Source organism: Lichenostomus cassidix, unplaced genomic scaffold (genome assembly GCF_008360975.1).
Source record: "Lichenostomus cassidix isolate B80296 unplaced genomic scaffold, HeHo_3.0 HiC_scaffold_44, whole genome shotgun sequence".
NCBI classification, from domain to species: Eukaryota; Metazoa; Chordata; class Aves; order Passeriformes; family Meliphagidae; genus Lichenostomus; species Lichenostomus cassidix.
The window spans coordinates 551,892-573,989 of NW_028148053.1; the positions used below are offsets into that span (position 1 = coordinate 551,892).

The following is a 22,098-nucleotide window of genomic DNA, read 5'->3' on the forward strand; positions in this document are numbered from 1 at the left end:
CCCAACCTCCCAAAAAGAACCCCAGGCACCGCCCAAGATACTTGGCGCAGCTCCCCCTGCCCGCTCACCTGCGGGATGCCCCGGGGGGGGCGATGGTCCCAGGCCGAGGGTTGCAGACAGAAATAACAACAGACGCACGTGGTGATTCCTTCTCGTGCTTCACTTTCCGTTCTTCTATCCCTCCTCTTCCTGCCGCTCCTCTCCCTTTATCCCTCCTCTTCTTCCCACTTCCCGTCTTCCATCCCTCCTCCCCACCCGCTCTTCATCCTTCTCTGTCCCTCCTCCTCCTCTCCTACCCATTTATTCTCCTGCTCTTCTTCCTCCTGTTCTTTGGGACTCCCCTCCTGGCTTTGTCTGCCATCAGCCTTAGGTCCATCCCATGCTCAGCAGAGCATCCTGTGCTCTGTCAGCACTCTCTGCTCCTTCGGGAAGGATTTGGGATTTATGCCAGGCACAGACACTGAACCTCACCCCAAACTGCCCCGGTGCCATTGCTGTCCCCTGGGCGCTGGGCAGCTGCTGTCCCAGGGCAAGCAGGGACACAAACGGAGCCAAGTGCAGCCCAGCTGCCCGCGCTGATCCAGACGAGCCCCAGGGACAAGGTCCTGCAGAGCCACACGGAGCCCTCGGCTCCTGGTTGGCAACGGCTTGTGTTGTGGCTGCCCCAGCAGCCAGAGCGAGTCCTGGAGCTCCCCAGCTCCTGCAGCAGGACCCAGGTTCCACCTGCTCTGCCAGGCCCTGGCCAGGGGCCAGCAGATCCACTGGCTCCATGCAAAGGGGGAAGACAAGAAGAATGCATTGGATGCAGCCCCCAAGGACCTCGAGCAAACTGTTCAGGAACATCCAGACCTTGAGCTGGTGTTTGTAAAGCTGCAGCTGGCAGAGTTCTGTGGTGCAGGAGACCCAGCACGGGAAGAGGAGACCTACAAGGAGCTGCAGGAGAAACACCCTGAGCCTCAAATGCTGCTGCGCTCTAAATTTCTGCCAGAGAAAGTTCTTCCTCTCCGGCAAGAGATCCTGGGATGAGGCAAAAGCAAAGTTTGTGGCTGATGACATATTTCCTGTGCAGAGAGAGCAGAGGAGCTGCAGGAGGAGGCTGGGAGCCTGGGAGGAGGGAGGGGTGAGCAAGGTGGTTTTTTTGGGTTTGTTTTAGTTCTCCTTCTCATACTGTGATTTGCTTGGAATTCAATTCCCTTAATTTCCCTAACTTGTGTCTGTTGTGCCTGTGACAGTGACCAGTGAGTGACTTCTCCCTGCCCTTATCCCAGCCCACGAGCCTTTCCTCCTGAGTTTTGTGTCCTGCACCTGAGCAAACAGGACTGTGGAGAAGATTCCTGGAAAACTGAAACAGCTTTCAAGAAGTGAAATGAAAATGTAAAGAAACAATCCACGATGTTTTCCTCTATTTATTTCTATGCTCCCCTTTTCCATGTTGCACTACTTCTCCATGCCACTAATTGCAATAGGATCTCACCTCAAAGATCTATGGCTTAGCAAGTTTTAGACTCCCTGAAATACCATGAGTTACACACAGTTTGTCTTCCCTCGTTCTGTTTGGAAAGCAATGCTGGAGACATAAGTGCACTGCTTGGGTTGGGAATGAATTCTAGAGACAGGGAATGTGCCCCGGTAATGTTTGACCCTCAGCAGGGACAATGCACAACAGCAGCCAAGGGGATTGCTGTGCCACTGTGCAGCAGTCAAGGCTCTGGATGTGGGCTGAACACGGCAAAGTTCCCGTGTTTGGACAGACTCAGGGGCTGCCCCCGGGGGCGCGCGGGGCTCGGCCGTGGGGCGCGTGGGGGCGAGCGGGGAACGGACAAACGGCCACTCGGACAAACGGCCACTCGGACAAACGGCCCCGGAGCTTCAGTTGCAGCGGCGGCAGCGGCAGCGGCGGCAGCAGCGAAAGCAGCAGCGGCAGCGATAGCAGCAGCAGCCATCTACGACCCTCTCAGTCCTTTTCTCCCGCTCATCCTTTCCCTCTCTCGCTGTCCCTCACCCTCCGTCGGTGTTCCGCACCCTCTCCCGGAGTCTCTATCCCGCTCCCCGCCTCCTCTCCTGCTGTTCCTTTCCCTCTGTGCCCTCCTTTCCCAGTGTCCCTCTCCCCCTGCCATCTCAGACCATGCCCCAGGCTCGCCCTCAGCCCTGGCCGGGGCTGCCCCCTCCCCGCCCCTGGGCGTCCCGCCGCGCTCTCGCCTCCGCCCGGCTCTGGCGAGCCTGGCTATGGCGCTGCTGGGCGGGCATCAGTGGCTGGGGCTGGGGCGGCATCGTCACCCTTTGGCTGCGCCTGTCCCGAGCCTGGCCCCGGCCCCGACGCAGGGTCCAGTCCCGATCCCGACCGCAGCCCCGGCCCCGGACCCGAAACCGAGCCCGGCCCCAATCCCAGCCCCAGCCCCAATCCCGGCCCCGGCTCCGAACCCGGCCCCAGCCCCGACGGCGGCCCCAACCCCAACCCCAGCCCCAGCTCCGGCCCCGACCCCAGCTCCGGCCCCGTTACCGGCTCCTCCCGGGGCCCGCGGAGGACACACACGGCTCGGCCGCTCCCGCCGCCTCCGTTGCTCCTTCCCCGGCCCGAGCTCCGCCGCTCGGCAGTCCGGCCGCCAGCCCCGAGCCGCCCGTGCCCCGTTCAGAGGGGGATGCCCGGCCCGGGGCGGTGCACAGGCGGTCGGGGGCCGTGTCTGGCCCCGGGCCGAGCGCTGACGGCCGCGTGTCGCCCGCAGGGAAGGCGCAGGAGGCCCTGCAGGAGCGGTACCGGCTGGGTGAGCTGCTGGGGAAGGGAGGATTCGGCAGCGTGTACGCGGGGACGCGGCTGGCGGACGGAGCCCCGGTGAGTGGCGGGGCTGGCGGCGGGCGGAGGAGGAGGAGGAGGAGGAGTAGGAGAAGGAGAAGGGTGGGGCTCGGCAGGGCGGGCGGCGAGCTCAGTCCGTTGCTGTCTCTTGCTCGCAGGTTGCCATCAAATGTGTGTCGAGGGATCGCATCCGGCGTTGGGGCGAGTTGGTGAGTGAGCGGGGCCAGCGGCAGAGCCCGGGCCGTGCCGGGCGGGGATAAGCCGGGGCCCGGCAGGGTGGAAACCGCCAGGAGTCCTGGAGGCAGAGCGGGCGAGGGTTGAGCGGGGGACGCAGAGCATCCCGGGCTGGGTGAGGTGTCCCAGAGGTCCCGCACGGCTTCAGCCACGCTGACAGCACCTTGGTCCTCCCGCAGCCCTACGGCGCCCGTGTGCCCCTTGAGGTCGTGCTGCTGGACAAGGTGTCCACAGGGTGTGCTAGTGTCATCCAGCTCCTGGAGTGGGTTGAGCTCCCCAACGACTTCCTGTTAGTTATGGAGCGTCCGGAGCGGTGTCGGAACCTCTCCCATTTCCTGGCGGAGCGGAGGTTCCTGCCGGAGGAGGAGGCACGGGGGCTGTTCTGCCAGGTGCTGGAGGCCGTGCAGCACTGCACCAGCTGCGGGGTCCTCCATCGAGACATCAAGCCTGAGAACATCCTGCTCGACCTGGCCACCGGGCAGCTAAAACTCATCGACTTTGGCTGCGGCGCCTTCCTCCGACGCACAGCCTACACCCAATTTGCAGGTGAGCCCTCCCAGGGGATGCTCCTGGGCATCTCACGGCCCAGCCTTGGTGTAGCACCGGGGCTTCCCCTGTTGCTGCCAGGCATAGGATTAACTCTTCAGCCAAGTTGCTTTTGAGTGGGCGTTGAAGGGGGCAGCTTGCAGCCCTGTTGACCACCTTCACCACCCACTCTGCCTTGGGCTGGGGCAGCCAGCCTGACAAACCCCAATGAGTGCAGCAGTGAGGGGGTCAGGCCCTGTGCCCCAGCCAGTCTGGTGGGCAGGCGAGAATGGGTTTGGACTGCTCCACTTCCCTTGTTTGCCTTGGCCTATTAATGTTTTTTGGGGGCAACGTAGGCAGGGATGAGAGTGGTTTTTCCCAGCACTGGGAGTGTTTTTACTTTTCATGTCATGATTGGACCTCCCCAGGGCTTCTGCTGCCCTCTTCCAGCCCCAGTGGCTTCTTTTCCTACCCCAAGTTTGTACACAAGTCACAGGTGCTGGCGAGAGGGCAGCAGGTCACCCCGTGTGCCACTGGTGCAGCCCCTGCATGCCCAGGGATGCTGGGGTGAGGCTCTGGGAGCAGCAGCATCCCCTGATGAACTCCATCTTTATTCCATAGGAACCCTGTCCTACAGCCCACCGGAGTGGATCTACCTTAAATTTTACAACGGCGAGGCAGCAACGATCTGGTCCCTGGGTATCCTGCTGTACCAGATGGTCTGCGGGAAGCACCCATTCAGGAAAGGACAGGAGATCATCTGGGGGCAGATCTTGTTCCCACAATGGCTCTCTCAAGGTAAATCCTAATCTCTATGGCACAGGGGGAATCCCAGTGTTGGGAGAGAGCAGCAGGCTCATGAGCATCCTGCTCTGGCAGCTGCTGAGGAGGTGGCACATGTGCTGCTCTCCTGCTCTCCTCCAAAACAGAGAATCCCTGGGGAAGTTTAGGCTGAGCTCTGAGCACACCCAGCATGGCCTGGGCACAGGAATGGGGAGGGAAAAGTGGACAGGAGCCTTCTCCAACTGACTGGCATTTTCTGGTTTCTCTCCTCAGAGTGCCAAGATGTTATTAAGAGGTGTTTGTCCATAGAACCCTTGGACAGGCCATCATTGGAAGAACTCTTCAGCGATCCGTGGATGCAGGGTGTTCATCTGCCCTAGAAGATGGGAGAGATCCATGTGCACAGTTTGATCCAGGGGCCTGGCAGGTAACAGTTCCACACATCTTTTGTCAATTTGAAGCAAAGCAAACCAGATGTTTTTTGACTTGCTTGTAGCTCTGAGCAGGGATCATCAGAAGGGAGCTCACAGCTCTTGTGCTGGAGCTGAGCTGGAGATCTGCTCTGGCAAGCACTGGTGGCCACCATCAACCCTGGTTTTGCTTGTCCTGGTTCATTGTTGTCTGGGGCCCTGGGCAGAACACTGACAGCCTGGTGTGGTCCCCAGGGAACGAGCAGGAGCCTCTGGAGAAGCTGTTCCAGGTGGAGCTGCAGCTGGAGACACCAAGGAGGACCTCAAGGATGACAACCTCTTCCTCAACATGGTGATGTGCAAGCTGAAGATGATCAGCTTTGACTCAGGCACTTTCTTCAAAGACACAATCCACACCCGATTTGCAGGTGAGTTCACCACCAGGGGATGCTCCCACATCTGTGCATTGCACACCAAAAGTGTGCATTGGCACCAAAAGTTTTCCCCTTTTGCTGGGGTGGATGCAACAACTTCTTCAGTTGTCTGCCAAGCTGCTCTTTGGCTCTGGGCAGCTGGTGAGGAGGTGGATCTGCCATGGCTGGCTGGAGGCTGGGCACATGTCCTGCCCTCCTGCTCTCCTCCCAGAGGCAGCAATGATGGGGAGGTTTGGGCACAGCTCTGAGCTCAGCCAGCATGGCCTGGGCACTGCGGGCAGTTGGGACAAGGGGGACAGGAGCCTTCAGCTGATGGGCAGTTTCTGGTTTCTCTCCTTCCAGCCGAGCTCTGCGGATGCTGAGGCTGCTCTGGGCTCTGCCAGGGCTCTGCTGGGGCTCAGCCCTGGGCACGGCTGGGTCTGCTCTGCCCTCCCATTGCTCTGACAGCTCTGCATCAGATGAGTCTGTTCTGAGCACACCGACAGAGCTTTCTGCTTGTGCAGGTGAGTGAGACTCTCCTGCAGGCCCAGAGATTGCAGTGAGGGATACACATCCAATTGGCAAGAACCCAAACACTCCACAGTCCCAACAGAACGCCTGTATCTCCACAGGATGTTTTGTCTGTCCCACCCTTCAATCCTTTTGGGTTGGAATTGTGCAATTCCACTTTCTTCCTCCTCTAGAATGCCACGAGTGAGCCAAACCTAGCAAGAGGGCTGTGTTCCTAAGGCAGTGCAGTCTGGAGTTGGTGAATGAAGAATTGCCCTTCTCCACTTCCAAACCAGAGCAAAAAGCTGTAAGTGTGACTTTGCATCTTAAAGAAACCCCTGACAATTTCAGAGGGAATGTACAGCTCATTCACAGAGTGAGAAGGATGGGCATCCTCTTAATGAGATTGGGTTCAGCAGAATTTAGATTCCGACTCCTGCTTGGAGATGGCAGGGCACAAAGCAATTTCTTATTGCATCAACCAGAATGTAAAATAACATAATATTAGAAACAAACCCCAAAATCTATTAAAAAAGGCTGCTGAGGCCAGTAAGATAGATCCATGCTATCAGCACATTGACAAAGTAAATAACTGAGTTCTCTTTACAAAAGATCAGTTACTTCTTAACCAAAAGTTACAGAAGATTTTACACTACACACTTGAAGTTTGTTTTTATCTTTCACATTTCATCTAGGATTTTTTTCTTTTCTCCTTTTTTTTTTCTAAAACAGAAAACATGTGCTAAGAAAGAAATGCCCTTTGCTCCTGGTTCTCATGTGAAGCAGCTCCCTTCCCTCTGGCCCTGGGGCTTGGGGCACTGTCAGCACCTGCTGCTTCAGCCACTGCTTCTGCTGGCATTGAGAGCAACAAGCAGATTGTGGCTGATCCCGAGGGAGCAGCAGCAGGGCCTGGAGCTGATCCCTGACTCTGGGGCAGGGCTGGACAAATGACCCCACAGCAGCAGCAGCAGCAGCAGCAGCAGCAAATGGAGGTGACTTTGAGCACAGCCCCTGCCACTCTTGCCTCCTGTTTGCAGTGGTGTCACAGCAGCCTGAGGCACCTGGGAGCCCTCAGTGCCAGCAGGGACTTGAGATGGCAGGCCCTGGTCTCCTGGAGGTTGTGCAAGGAACGGAGCTGGGCACTCCCTGTCCATATGGAGCTTGCAGATGGAAAAGGCTGCTGTGCCCAGGCAGCTCCAAGGGCAGAGAAATGAGGCTCTCGAGCACTTGATCTGGGCCAGTTCCACAGTCCTGGGCAGCAGGCAGCGAGCAGAGGGGGAACAGAGGGCACAGCAAGAGGGACAAAAGCAGTCAAGTGCAGAGACTGGAGAGAGCCACACCTGGCAGAAGGAACAGCTGCTTCCTTGCACTCTTGAAGAAAGCTCTTGGCTGTTTCAGAGCACTGAAAGGTGTGAATGGCAGAGAGGAGGCAACACCAAACAATGCTCCTGTTTTCACACCCTCCCCTCTCAGTGTCCAGAAGGAATTGGATGAACTGTATTCTTCTCTTTGAGTCATCTCCTTCAGCATGAGCAGCTTAGCACCAGGAGCTAAAGGGCCTGAAGCCTTAGGCCTCAAGAGCTGACCAAGAGGGAACTTTCTGAGCAAACTAATGCTGCTAACATGGACCTAGCTGAATGGAGCAGATAGAATCCTGGAATTATAGAATCCTTTCTGTTGGAAAAGACCTCTGAGCTCATCAAGCTCAGCCATTCACCCAGCATTGTCAGCCCAGCACTAAACCACATCCCTGAAGTGCCAAGGCCTGAACAAGAGGCCTGACTGAGGCCTGAACAACAGGCCCTGAGCCAAAGGTGACCTCTCCATCAACCTTCCAACCAAAGGTTATCATTGTATCCACTCATTACTGAAATATGCATGATCATTAGTATTGTGATAGTTGTATCCACTAAGTAGGGGATCAGGTATTGACTTTTCTGTATTTAGAAGCTAAACAAGGCCATGAAATCCAACATCTGACCTGGTTTGGGGCTGTATGGTTGTCCCGGGTTAATGATAAGACTCTCTCTCCTCCGAGAGCGAAGGGCCCCGACACCCCCTCCCCCACCCACAACAGAACCTCTCAGATGAAAGTGAAGAAAAAAACTATTTATTTAACAAAACCACGCAGAGTGCCCTACAAGGCACAGGGGAAGGGGAAAAACAAGGTGAAAGGCAGTTATTCAACCTGATTAAAAAGTTCTTTTTTTCAGACGCAGTCCCTCTCCTCCTCGCCCCCCACCCGGGGCCGGGTGGAGCTCCCCGGAGAGCTCTGCTGTCCTCTGGCCCTCCTGGGTCTCCGGGTGGCAAAGCAGATCGAAGAGAAGGGGTCCAAACGAGGAAAAAGAAGAAGAATGGAAAAAACGGGAACAGAGCTCACTCCGACCCCCGTCCAGCACGAAGTCTCTGCCGGGCGACGAATCCTCCCCCGGAGCAAGGCTTGGAGAAAATGTTTTCAAAACAACCCGCGTTTCTCTCTGCGGCTGGGTGCAGTTAAAGAGACAGGACCACACATTTTTTTCTTTCTTGGGCATATAAGCCAACGATAGGGGATAAAGGATTATCATATCATCAATCCAAGACATTCCACCCCTTATTCCATAGCGTTGGCTTAAGGCCCACCTTAACATCTTCCAACTTCAAACACACACATATATATATACACACCTATATACATACATACACACATACATATATACATATATACATATATACACATAACTATGTACAAATAATGTCACGAACGGTGAACGGTGGTATGTTGCCATCCCAACCTTACATGTGGCCTTCACACAAAATTAAATTTCCCTGAGGGACACATTGTGTTTTTCCATCTTCCTGCATTATCCACCAAGTACACCCTGGTCCCTGAGCAAAGACAACCCCCCGGATGGGTTTGTCTTTATGTGAGGCAGAATCAATCCAGACAGTTTTCCCTAACAAGCCTCTGGCATGTACTGCTGGGACCTTATCTCCATCCACTGTATGTAGTAGCTCAGATTGGGCAGGACCTGCTCGGTTGATGGAGCCTCGGGTATTGACTAACCAGGTGGCCTCTGCTAAATGTCGCTCCCAATTCTTATAAGTTCCCCCCCCCAATGCCTTTAGGGTGGTTTTTAACAATCCATTATACCGTTCCACTTTGCCAGCGGCTGGTGCATGATAGGGAATGTGGTACACCCACTCAATGCCATGGTCTCTAGCCCAGTTGTTTATGAGGCTATTTTTAAAATGAGTTCCATTATCTGACTCAATTCTCTCAGGGGTACCATGCCTCCACAGGACTTGGTTCTCAAGGCCCAGGATGGTGTTACGAGCAGTGGCATGAGGCACAGGGTAGGTTTCCAGCCACCCAGTGGTGGCTTCTACCATTGGGAGCACATAGCGCTTGCCATGGCGGGTTTGAGGCAGTGTGATGTAATCAATCTGCCAGGCCTCTCCATACTTATATTTTGACCACCTTCCACCATACCACCGGGGTTTCACCCGCTTGGCTTGCTTGATGGCAGCACATGTTTCACAGTCATGGATAACTTGAGAGATGCAGTCCATGGTTAGATCCACCCCTCGGTCTCGTGCCCACTTATAGGTGGCATCTCTGCCCTGATGGCCTGAGGCATCATGGGCCCATCGAGCTAGGAATAAATCTCCTTTATGCTGCCAATCCAAGTCTACCTGGGACACCTTTATCTTTGCAGCCTGATCTACCTGTTCGTTGTTTCGGTGTTCCTCATAAGCTCGACTCTTGGGGACATGGGCGTCTACATGGCGGACCTTCACAGGTAGTCTCTCTGCCCGACTAGCGATGTCTTTCCACTCTTCAGCTGCCCAAATTGGTTTTCCCCTACGCTGCCAACCAGCCTTCTTCCACTTTTCCAGCCAACTCCACAGAGCATTGGCTACCATCCATGAATCAGTATAAAGGTAGAGCTTTGGCCATTTCTCTCTTTCAGCAATGTCCAGGGCTAACTGAACGGCTTTGAGCTCAGCGAATTGGCTCGATCCCCCCTCTTCTTCCCTAGCTTCTGCAACCCGTCGTGTGGGGCTCCACACAGCTGCTTTCCATTTTCTTTTTGTCCCTACCAGACGACAGGAACCATCAGTGAAAAGAGCGTAGCGTGTTTCATCTGCTGGCAGTTGGTTGTATGGTGGGGCTTCCTCTGCACGGGTCACCTGTTCCAGCTACTCTTCCTCAGTCAGACTAAAATTTTCACCTTCAGGCCAATTTGTAATTATTTCCAAAATCCCAGGGCGATTCAGATTTCCCATACGGGCGCGCTGTGTGATAAGGGCAATCCATTTGCTCCATGTACCATTGGTGGCATGATGAGTAGAGGGAACCTCTGCTTTAAACATCCACCCCAGCACTGGTAGTTGAGGTGCCAGGAGAAGTTGTGCTTCTGTGCCAATTACCTCTGAGGCAGCTTGGACTCCTTCGTATGCTGCTAGGATTTCTTTCTCTGTTGGGGTGTAGTTGGCTTCAGACCCTCTGTAACTTTGGCTCCAAAATCCCAGTGGTCGGCCTCGAGTCTCACCAGGCACCTTCTGCCAAAGGCTCCAGGACAGGCCATGGCTCCCAGCTGCAGAGTAAAGCACATTCTTTGCTTCTGGCCCTGTCCTGACTGGGCCAAGGGCTACTGCATGAGCAATCTCCTGCTTGATCTGGGTGAAGGCTTGCTGCTGTTCAGGGCCCCAATGGAAATCGTTCTTCTTGCGGGTTATGAGGTAGAGAGGACTCACGATCTGGCTGTACTCAGGGATATGCATTCTCCAAAAGCCTATGGCACCTAGGAAAGCTTGCGTCTCCTTCTTGTTGGTTGGGGGGGACATTGTGATGATTTTATTGATAACCTCAGTAGGAATCTGACGCCGTCCATCTTGCCACTTCACTCCTAGGAACTGGATCTCTTTGGCAGGCCCTTTGACTTTGCTCTTTTTTATAGCGAAACCGGCTTCCAGGAGAATCTGGATTACTTCCTTTCCTTTCTCAAATACTTCTTCTGCTGTGTCCCCACACACAATGATGTCATCAATGTATTGCAAATGTTCTGGAGCCCCACCCTTTTCTAGTGCAGCCTGGATCAGTCCATGGCAGATGGTGGGACTGTGTTTCCACCCCTGGGGCAATCGGTTCCAGGTGTACTGCACGCCCCTCCCGGTGAAAGCAAACTGAGGTCTGCACTCTGCTGCCAGAGGAATGGAGAAAAATGCATTTGCAATGTCAATAGTAGCATACCACTTTGCTGCCTTGGACTCTAGCTCATACTGGAGCTCCAGCATGTCTGGCACAGCAGCACTCAGAGGTGGCGTCACCTCATTCAAGGCACGATAGTCCACAGTCAATCTCCATTCTCCTTCAGATTTTCGCACAGGCCAGATGGGGCTGTTAAAGGATGAATGGGTCCTGCTGACCACCCCTTGGCTCTCCAGCTCACGGATTAGTTTGTGAATGGGAATCACGGCATCACGAGTTGTCCGGTACTGTCGGCGGTGCACAATCGAGGTTGCAATTGGTACTTGTTGCTCTTCCCCTTTCAGGAGTCCTCCTGCAGATGGGTTCTCTGACAGTCCAGGCAAGGTGTTCAATTGTTTTATGCCCTCTGTCTCCACAGCAGCTATCCCAAATGCCCACTTGAGTCCCTTTGGGTCTTTGAAATATCCATTTCGGAGGAAGTCTATACCCAAAATACATGGAGCCTCTGGGCCAGTCACAATGGAATGTTCTTTCCACTCTCTTCCAGTCAGGCTCACCTCAGCTTTCACGAGGGTCAAGTCTTGTGATCCTCCTGTAACGCCGGAAATAGAAATAGGTTCTGTCCCCACATGTCTCGATGGGATTATCGTGCATTGTGCACCAGTGTCAACTAAAGCCTCGTATTCTTGTGGCTCTGATGTGCCAGGCCACCGAATCCACACTGTCCAAAAAATTCGGTTTTCCCTGGCCTCTACCTGGCTAGAGGCAGGGCCCCTCTAACCATGGTGGGTATTTGTGTTAGAGGTTCCTTCAACGGAATCAGACATATTGAGTAGAGCTACTTCCCTTCTGGTGGAGTTCCTTCTCTGAGTCTTGCCCTCCTTCAATTCACGCACTCGTCGTGCCAGGACAGCAGTGGGTTGTCCATCCCACCTGTTCATGTTTTCTCCACTATCACACAGGAAATACCACAACTCATGTCGAGGGATATATCCAGTTCTCATAGCGGAGGAGCGTCTGCGTGGGGTAGCAGAACCTCTGGTCTGTACTGCTGAGATTTGGAGAAGGCTGTCTTTAATCTCTTTACTGAGTTTCTCATGATTCTTCTCTATCTTATTTTCTAGTTTCTGCAGATTTGTTTCCACAGCTGAGATTCTTGCATTCATTGGGCTATGCACAACATCTGCATACGCTCGGAGTTTCCTTGTCATATCACGCACAGTCTCATGCCCGTCATCTTGCTTCATAATGGCTAAAGCAGAAGCATACCCTGATGGCCCAAGCTTTAGGAGTTTCCGCCACATCACAGGTGTACATTCTATCCTATCTGGGTCTATAATCGGATCTGGGTTTGCTATGTCCTCTGGGAAGACAATTTCTACCACTGCCATTTCTCTCAAGCGTTGAATCCCTTGTTCTATGGTTCTCCACTGGGTTTGTTGCGAATAGAGATCGTCGGGATGTAGGTATCTTTCCCTCGCAGCTCTGATAGCTCGTCTCCAGAGGCTGCTGCAGTCAGGCCCATCTCGTATAGTTTGGTTGATATCTGGGTCACGTGACACAGTCCCTAAATGCCTTGCCTCAGTAGCATCTAGAGGTGTAACATCGCCTGCAGCATCCCAAAGACGGACTAACCAACTAATCACAGATTCATCATCTCGTTGGACATAATCTTTTCTTAGGCTGTGAAGGTCTCGCACATTCATGGATTCAACAATGACCTCTGACTCAGTTGCTGGCCTTGAGGGTCCCTCCCCACTGTCATCTGGGCGATCAGTCTTAAATTGGGCTTTCCTGCTCCTTGTAATAGGAGCAACTGCCATTAGCTTAGGCTCCCTTACTTCCTGTTCTATAATATCTGACAGTGTACGATAAGCATATGCCAGGGCCCAACATATTGCACTGCAGTTGTCTCTGCACTTCTCTTTCAGATACTTCCCCACCTCAGCTGGTCTCGGGATTTGTCCAGGGGGAAATTCCCAGTCTATTGGATCAGAGAATTTCTTTAAAGTTTTACCTATGTCCTCCCATACTCCACACCATTCAAATTTCCTCACATCTGGATTAGGTGCCTGCTCCTGCTCAGCCCCTCTGGACTTCTCAGCCCTCATTCTGGTAACACTGAACATCATATACACGGAAACTCCTAGGTAAAGCACCTGTACTACCAAGTTAATGGTCTCTTTAACATCCAGGGGAAACTGAATATTCTCAAAAGCTGATATACCAGATTTAAAGGGAAAGAGATGGGTGAGGAGCCAGGAAGCTTCACCCTCTACTTCTCTAACAGGTTGAGTAATATTACTAACAAAACTCCAAAACAGGTTACTAAAACTAGAGGAGGAAACTAACAGAGCATGTACATCTTTAACTGTTTCCCATACCTTCTTACAGATCGTCAGTATCACACACATTACTATAACAAGCCGGAGTCGTGTCCCTGATTGGTAGAAATTATACATTAGGGACAGGATTGCCCCTACCTGTTGGTAGGGAAACAAACCTATGTGCCAAACAGACAGTATTACATCAAACAACCTCCCATCAAACAGCATAGTGACTACTGATGGCTGTAATTCAATACCAAGCGATTAAAACCAGAATGCAATTATTAGGGTTTTTCTTCACTTTCTCTAACCCCACAAAAGGTGTAGAACAAGTAATCAAGGCCCCGTAAGTTGGGCGCCAAATATGTCCCGGGTTAATGATAAGACTCTCTCTCCTCCGAGAGCGAAGGGCCCCGACACCCCCTCCCCCACCCACAACAGAACCTCTCAGATGAAAGTGAAGAAAAAACTATTTATTTAACAAAACCACGCAGAGTGCCCTACAAGGCACAGGGGAAGGGGAAAAACAAGGTGAAAGGCAGTTATTCAACCTGATTAAAAAGTTCTTTTTTCAGACGCAGTCCCTCTCCTCCTCGCCCCCCACCCGGGGCCGGGTGGAGCTCCCCGGAGAGCTCTGCTGTCCTCTGGCCCTCCTGGGTCTCCGGGTGGCAAAGCAGATCGAAGAGAAGGGGTCCAAACGAGGAAAAAGAAGAAGAATGGAAAAAACGGGAACAGAGCTCACTCCGACCCCCGTCCAGCACGCAGTCTCTGCCGAGCGACGAATCCTCCCCCGGAGCGAGGCTTGGGGAAAATGTTTTCAAAAAAACCCGCGTTTCTCTCTGCGGCTGGGTGCAGTTAAAGGGACAGGACCACACATTTTTTTTCTTTCTTGGGCATATAAGCCAACGATAGGGGATAAAGGATTATCATATCATCAATCCAAGACAATGGTCAAAGTCAAATATCTTGGTTCCTCCTTGAGCCCTGGCCAGGCTTTGGGAGAAACCAAACAGCAGAATGAATCCAGCTGTTCCTGCACTGGAAGTGCTGTCAGTTTGTTTGTTCAGCACTCTCCAAGCTGGGCACTCTCACAGCGAGGTTGGAGCCTCACCTGTGGCTGGACACAGCTGCAGGAATTCCCAGTGTCCAGAGTGGCTCTGCAGTCCTTGGCTGTGACAGCTTCCCCGGCTGATGTGTGGGGCTGGGTGATGGTAAAGTCTGAGGGTAACTGGTGATGGATCTTTCTAAATCATTACAGGCAATCTTTGGTAGGAATGATTGGGTGCATTGCTGAGCTTCTCCTGTTGTGATTCTTTGCTGCTTTGAACTGTAGGAAATTGCACTGATTCCTTCCCTATAGTTCTCTGAGTCTGGAGTGGGCTGAGGTCAGAGCACTGTGTGAGCAATGGGGAAGTTGGTTAAAAGCAGCTGAACCAGTGGATGTCTTAAAATACATCCAAAAATTGCGTTTTGAAAAAGGAAAAGAACTTGTGGATTTGGGAAGACATACATGGATTTTGTTAACAGGATATTGTAGAAAACACCAACAAAAGGAGCCATTGGTGGAATGCTCCCACATGGAGTGACAGAAGGAGTTTTTAATCTTGAGCTCAGATTCATCTGTGCAAGTGAAATAATAACAATATAGTGAAAACCTCTATAGATATATATTATAATAAAAACTTCATATATAATGAAAACATTTCTTATATAAATATAAGTACTAATATAAATGTCACAAAATAATTAAATATATCTATATAATGCTCACATTTGTTAGCTTTGGCTGCTCAGGAATGTACCTCTAAATACCTTACAAAATATGACTAGCCAGGACCTGAATGTCAGTGGTAAACATTGTGAGATTGTTTACAATAAATACAGGAGGAAGGGATGAAATTGGCAATTTTTATAGGGTTTGGTGATACTGTGAAATGGAATGCTTTGTCTGTTACTGTGAAAAATAAAGCGATTAAGGCTGCTGGGTTTTTCATATACCAGACTGTCCACAAGCTGCAGGACTGGTTGAACAGATAAAGGGGTTGTTAAAAGAGCAGTTGAAAAATTAAGGAGATGGGAACCTGTCCTGATGGAGAACCCCTTAGAGGTCCACTCCAGAAGCTGCAGGGCTGGATCTTTATGCATTAGATTTAACAAGGATAAATCAGAAGCAAATGAGAGTTATCAATACCAGAACAGGAATTCAGATTCCTCCAGGACACTCTGGTTTCATAACTGCTCACTGCAGCTTGGCCTTGAAAAGTGTTCATGTCATGGGAGGAGAAATTGATGCAGATTATCAAGGAGAAATTGAAGTAATTCTGTTAAACAATAGTGAACCAAATTGAATTATTCAACCCCATGACAGGGTAGTATGATTATTGACATTGTAGTTTTAAAGACATTTGGGAAAAAAAAAAAAAAAAAAGATCCACCTCAAATCACCACTGTCTGTGGAGACAAAGGGTTTGGATCCAGCAGTCCTAATAAGGGAGCCAAGGTGTGGGTCCAGAGGTCAATTGGCCCTTCTGAGCCAGCTGATGGAACAGCTCCAGGGAAATTAAATTAAAACACTGTTTTAATCCTGAAACCTGGGCAGGAACAATGGGAATATGTCCCTGCAGCCAAGTGTTCCATGGGAGAACAAGTAGATGTTATAGGATGTTGTTTTACAGATCCTGCCAGACCAAATCTCCCTGTTTGCCCCAACGTTCCCTTTGGAAAATGCTCTGATCCACAGGGCTCCATGTGAAGGCTGATGTGACCCTGAGTGCCTTCCACAGGAATTCCAGCCAGGAGCCTGGAGCACCTCAAGGACTGGGAGCTGGCAGCTCTGCAGCCGAAGGGGAAAGGACCCCACCAAGCCTTGTTACCCACAGACACCACAGTGAAGCTGAACAGCAAAGGACCTTGGGGCATTATTGTGGAATTGAAAAGGAGCCAGCTCCATGGACAATGGAATTATTGTTCCTAACCTGAATGAGATTGAGGAAAAAGAATGAATAACCTTGTCACTAAAGTACTGTTTATGTCTGTAAATTGTATCTTGATAGTCAACCAGAATCTTTGTTTGCCAGAAACACCTCTGGAGTTTCACCAAGGAATTAGTAATGAAAATTCGTATGAAAATGTAAAGATCAAAGAAGGCAAAATACTCAATGTAACCAATGGCTGCATATGTTCTCAACTAATGTTGGGAGGAACAGGATTCCCTTGGAGGGCCCATGCTATGGGGTGGCAGAACTCTCTCAATGGGCTCTGACTCATGCACAGTCATTGCAGTGTGTGCACTTGGTGTGTTATGATTCCATGTTAGAGTTGTTGTGACACTTTGCGCTGGAAAATGGAGCACTGAAACTTGTCTGAAAAGAAACAGAGTCTCAAGATAAAAGGGACATTTCATGAAAAAAAGAGAATAGCAACTAATTAGGCATGTTTTTAAAGGAATGTTAATTATAGCTCTGAGTAATGAATTTGAACAACACTTAATTGAAGAACAAGAGGCAATGTCTTTATGCCTAACACCTAAATCTAAGACTATTATTGAAAGAATTGTTATGAAGGTTGTAGTTCATCTGTAAGTCAAAGGACCCATTGAAGTATTAAGGCCTGAACAACAGGCCCTGGGCCAAGGCTGACCTCTTGGTTAACCTTCCAAACAAAGGTTATATTTTTATCTGCTCATTAACAAAGCATTATTAGCAATATGATCTATGTATCTGTGCATTGGTGAAACCTGTATTTACCTTTCTGTATTTAGAAACTGGACAAGGTGCAGTCTGCCTTGCTTGGAGGTGTATGGTCAAAGTCAACTCCCTTGGTTCCTCCTTGAGCCCTGGCCAGGCTTTGGGAGAAACCAAACAGCAGAATGAATCCAGCTGTTCCTGCCCTGGAAGTGCTGTCAGTTTGTTTGTTCAGCACTCTCCAAGCTGGGCACTCTCACAGCGAGGTTGGAGCCTCACCTGTGGGTGGACACAGCTGCAGGAATTCCCAGTGTCCAGAGTGGCTCTGCAGTCCTTGGCTGTGACAGCTTCCCCAGCTGATGTGTGGGGCTGGGTGATGCTAAAGTGTGAGGGTAACTGGTGATGGATCTTTCTAAATAATTGTAGACAATCTTTGGTCGTGATGATTGGGTGCATTGCTGAGCTTCTCCTTTTGTGATAATTTGCTAAAGATCATGTACTTTGCTGAGTTTCTTCTTTTTAAATTCTTTGCATAATGTAAACTACACTCTTCCTTCAGTTGGTGTCTGTGTCTTTGGTGCTGACCCTGACCACCAGCAAAACAGGATCCCCTCCTACCTTAGTGTTCCCTGGAAAGACAAAAACCATCACTCCAAATGTCCCCCCTTGCTCCTTTCCCCTCCCCACTTTATACACTGAGCGTGATGTCCTGTGGTCTGGGATATCCCCAGGGTCAGTTGGGTCACCTGTCCCCCTGTGTCCCCTCCCAACCTCCCCCACAGCCCCAGCCCCTCCCCAGCGTGGCCAGACGAGGGGCAGGAAAGGCCTTGGCTCTGTGCAAGCTCAGTGAGAACAAAACCATCTGTGTGTGATCAACCCTGTGCTCAGCACAGCCCCAAAGCACAGCCCCAAGGAAGCCCTGGGAAGGAAATTCCCTCTGCCCCACCCAAAGCAGCACCCCATGGCCATCCAGCATCACCACGGCTCCACAGGCTCCTTTCTGACCGTGACAATCCCCATCCCAGCAGGGCAAAGGTTGTTTGCCATGGACCCAACCTCAGCAAAGTGTCTCCTGCAGGTTGTCCTGGCCTTGGAGAGTAGGAAGGGGGTTCTGTGCTGGTTGCCATAGCAACCTCTGGACCAATGATGCCCTATGGTGGTTGCCATGGCACCCGAGCCCAGCAGGGTCTCAGTGCAAGTGTCCCTGGCATCAGTCCCTCCAAGGGGTTTCCATGGCAACTGCCATGACAGGTGACCCAGGTGTGGTGTCCCAGCGATGGTTGCCATGGAAACAGTCCCCAGCACTGACCCTTTCTGTCAGGCTGACCTGGCCTTTGGCCCTGGCACTGGGCTTTGCTGCTGGTTCCGTGGCGCCTGCCCAGCCAGCGCGGCACAGGGCAGGTGGCCATGGCACAAACCCCAGCCATGGATCCCCTGTGGCTCTGGGCAGTGACACCAGCCCTGAGCAATGGGCTGCTTCCATGGGCTCAGTGAAGTGGCCATGGCAACAGCCCCTTTCAGTGGCCCAGTGCAGGTTGGCATGAGAATCCAGCATCACAGCTGGCCCAGGGCAGGGCTGCAGTGCCCTCCCCAGCAGCCTGTCTGCACACAAGCACTTCCAGGGCTCTCTGCATTTCCCTTCTCCTCACTCTCGGCTCACTCACACACCTCCCAACAAGCCACTGGGTCCTTTGAGCTACAAGGAGTTCAAAGCTTGTCTGCCCTTCAGCAGTTGGTCTAATTCTGCCTTCACTGAACCCTGGATTAGGGTTTATTGCAGAACTTCCTGTGTGTCTAAAACATTCCTTGTATGGTTCTTCCTCGGGGAAGGGGAACTTCCTTGGTGGCAGCTTGGGCTTGGCCCACACTTGAGGAGGGTGTCTGTTTTCAGTGGGGAAACTCAGGAGCTTGAGATTGCTTCAAGAAATAAAAGAAGAAACCCCTCTTTGCTTGAGTGCAGCCAGTTGTGCAAGCAAAGCAGGTCCCAGGTGAGTGAGGAAAGACAGGATGGGGTTGGGAATATGGAGCAAGATTGTCCACACTGTGTCAGGCCTCAAGGCACAGCTTCTCTGACCAGGCCACACCTCCTTAGGACAGACCCTGGATCAATATCAACCACAGAATGCTGCAATCACCTCTTCTCTAAAGAAAACAGCAATAAAACACAACTTTTAAAATAGGACTGCATCTTTCTTAGAAGCTCTTTGAAATATTTCTCCATAACGGTGGTAGGAAACCTTCCTAATGAACTGCAGTGGAGTAGAGGGAAATCAAGGTAGAGCCATGGTTTGTTAGGATTTGCTTGATCCTAATGAGCCCCGTGGTGCATTTGGAGCTCAGCCCTTGAGCCTTTGGTCATGAGAGGAAATTGCACAAAACTTTCCATCAGTCAGAGGAAAAACTCAAAGTGTCTCGATGCATTCATGGCTCCCACTGAGGTCCATCCCCAACACAGGCTCCTCGTGGACTCCTTGGAGGAGAGAATTGGAGGCCAGGATTGCACAAAGCTCTCAGAGACTCCAAGGGAAAGAAAAACCCAAAGCCCTTTGCAAAACCTGCAGTCCCTGGGAGCATGAAGGAGCTCCCAGGGCCATTCCTGACAAAGGCTCCCCAGGGACTCCTTCCAGCAGGTCCCTGAGGCCAGGAGTGCAGGGAGGAAAAGGCTCTGTGCAGGCAGCTCAGGTGCTGAGCACAGCCTGGGCTGGGTGGATGCTGAGAAACGGAGGCTTGACAATCCAATATGAATTTACCACAAGCTTCAGTTTATTCATTTACAGCATACAATTTTATAGTGTAGTTAACTAACTCATGCATATTCTGTAATCATACAATACTATTGGTTATATACTTCCACGCCCTAAGTTTGGCTACTTGCCTTAACACGTATCTATGTTTACCTATAGTGCCTGATTTCTGCATATCTGTTACTAATTAACGCATTCTAGATGGCCCCCACGACTCCTATGTTGCAGAAAGTCGTGGTGACCTTAGATCGCTGATTGGATGCAGGTCTCTAATTAATAGTTGGCTGAATATGGCTATTGTTAAGAAGCGGCTTGTTAATAAGCAATCTATCTACATCTGCGTGTCCCTTCTCTAGAAGCCAGCTTTCCACAATTCCCCTGTTTTCTTTACGCGTTTGTGCGAGCCAAAGCTGATTCACTGTCTGTGATAATGATTTTTTCAAACATTGCAAAGCACAAGGTAGAATAACAGCTATGCCAACAAGGACAAGTAAAATCACTAATCCTACTTGCAAGATATAGCGAAGCCATCCTGTTATACCCCAGTCACCCCATGGAATTCCGAATAGGCCATCGTCCTTTTGCACTGTTATCTTTGCTGTATGCTCCTTAAGCCATTGAAGTTGTTTATGTATTCAAGCCAGACCTCCTTAGGGGAGACCCTGGATCAATGTCAGTCACAAAATGCTGCAATCCTCTCTTCTCTAAAGGGACAAATACACCCTTTAAAATAGAAATGCCTATTTATTACAAGCTCTTTGGAATATTTCTCCATAACTATAAAAAAACTTCCTAATGAACAGCACAAGACCAGAGGGAAATCAAGGCAGAGCCATGATTTAGGAGTCTGGATCAGCCCAAGGCTTTGTGTACCAAGGCAGAGCCAGGCAGGACGCAGAGCTGTCAGCAAAGGAAGGGCCAGCGAGGTGGGGCAGCCGGGGATGACGACAGCCTGCAGGGACAGAGGCACAGGGCATGGACAGCGTAGGACAGCCTGGGCTGGAGAGGGCAGAGGGATGTGCAGGAGCTGCAAGGCCCTGACAGAGCCAACTTGTGCAGCACTTTGGCCATGGCTGCTGTCCCTGGCCATGAGGCCAGCAGAACACAAGTGACCCTTTGTCCCGGGTTAATGATAAGACTCTCTCCTCCGAGAGCGAAGGGCCCCGATTGCAGCCCTGGGGCCTCATGGCCTCCTTGTCCCTGCCCAGCAGCCTGGCAGGGGCCACCCCATGGTCCTGCCCTTGGCATTGCACATCCCCACATGCCAGTGCCCTGGGAAGAGCCCTGAGCACTGAGGGAGGGACAGGATCTGCCTTGCCAGGGGCTGGGGCTCAGGGCTTGGCCCTTTGGATTCATGAAACACATCCAGGTTTGCTCAGCATCAGTGACACCTTTGCCTTGCTTGTGCCCACCTGCCATCCCTGCCTGCAGTGTTCTGTTCTAACTGGAACCTGGGGACACTTTCTCAGTTGAGTCTGTTAGAGGAACCCATTGAAACTACAAGGAACTTCAGTGTTTCCATCTCAATTTGACTTCTCGAGAAGTTTTTTGAACACACCCTGAGGGACTGAGACTGATGCAAACAGCACCAAAGCCCCACAAGAGTAATTCAAGTCCCTGTGCTGTTGCTGTGCTGCTGAGCTGGGCTGGGCTCCTGGCACAGAGGAGCTCCTGGCAAGCGGCAGCGCTGCAGAGAGACAGCTCTGCCCAGGAGCAGCTCCTGTGCACAGCCCAGCAGGGCTGGGGCACTGCCAGGCCATCTCAGGGACACCAGCAGGGCACACCCAGAGCTCACAGGTGCTCAGCATTGGCAGGGGCTGTGCCATGGCCCAGAGGGGCTGTGTCATAGCCATGGGCACCTCTGGGGCTGTGTCAGAGAGCCACAGAGCAGCTGTGATGTCAGAAAGCAGCTGTGTGACATCACAGAGTGTTATGTGATGTCATGGAGCAGCTTATGGCATCATAGAGGGGATTATGTGACATTACAGAGTAGGCTGTGACATTGCAAGGTGGCTGTATGGCATCAGATCAGGCTGTGCACATACAGAGTTGGCTGTGTAACATAACTGACTGGCTTGTGACACCACAGAGCAGGCTGTGACATCCCAGAACAGGATGTGATCTGTGACATCAGAGAGTGGGCTGTGGCATCACTGGTTGTTTGTGTGACTTCAAAGAGCAGGCTGTGACATCACGGTGTGGCTGTATGACATCACACAGCAGGATGTGAGCTCACAGAGTGAACTGTGTGACAGCACAGGGTGGCAATCTGACATCATCTGATGATCTGTGACACCACAGGGCAGTTTTATGTGATCATAGTGAAGGCTGTGTGAGATCACAGGTTTGCCTGTGACATTGCAGACTGGGCTGTGACATAACAGAGTGGCTCTGTGACATCACAGGGGGCTGTATGAGGTCACTGGGGAGGTCACTCTGGTCTGGACCCCTCTCACAGTTCCCACGGACAAGTCCAACGCTGCT

At 51.6% G+C, this 22,098-nt stretch overlaps 2 protein-coding genes across 2 annotated transcripts in view; both read left to right on the forward strand.

Annotated features, from left to right (window-relative positions):
- Positions 1 to 22,098, forward strand: part of LOC146420171 (uncharacterized) — a 482,891-nt gene that overhangs the window by 202,822 nt on the left and 257,971 nt on the right. The gene's annotated exons all lie outside the window — the stretch shown is intronic.
- Positions 2,227 to 7,015, forward strand: LOC146420184 (serine/threonine-protein kinase pim-1-like). Its single transcript, XM_085048533.1, has 10 exons — positions 2,227 to 2,323; positions 2,634 to 2,830; positions 2,950 to 3,000; positions 3,205 to 3,571; positions 4,172 to 4,348; positions 4,607 to 4,760; positions 4,999 to 5,171; positions 5,520 to 5,680; positions 5,861 to 5,973; positions 6,399 to 7,015. The coding sequence occupies exons 1-6, from the start codon at positions 2,227 to 2,229 to the stop codon at positions 4,711 to 4,713; spliced, it is 996 nt and encodes a 331-aa protein (XP_084904659.1). The 3' UTR covers positions 4,714 to 4,760; positions 4,999 to 5,171; positions 5,520 to 5,680; positions 5,861 to 5,973; positions 6,399 to 7,015.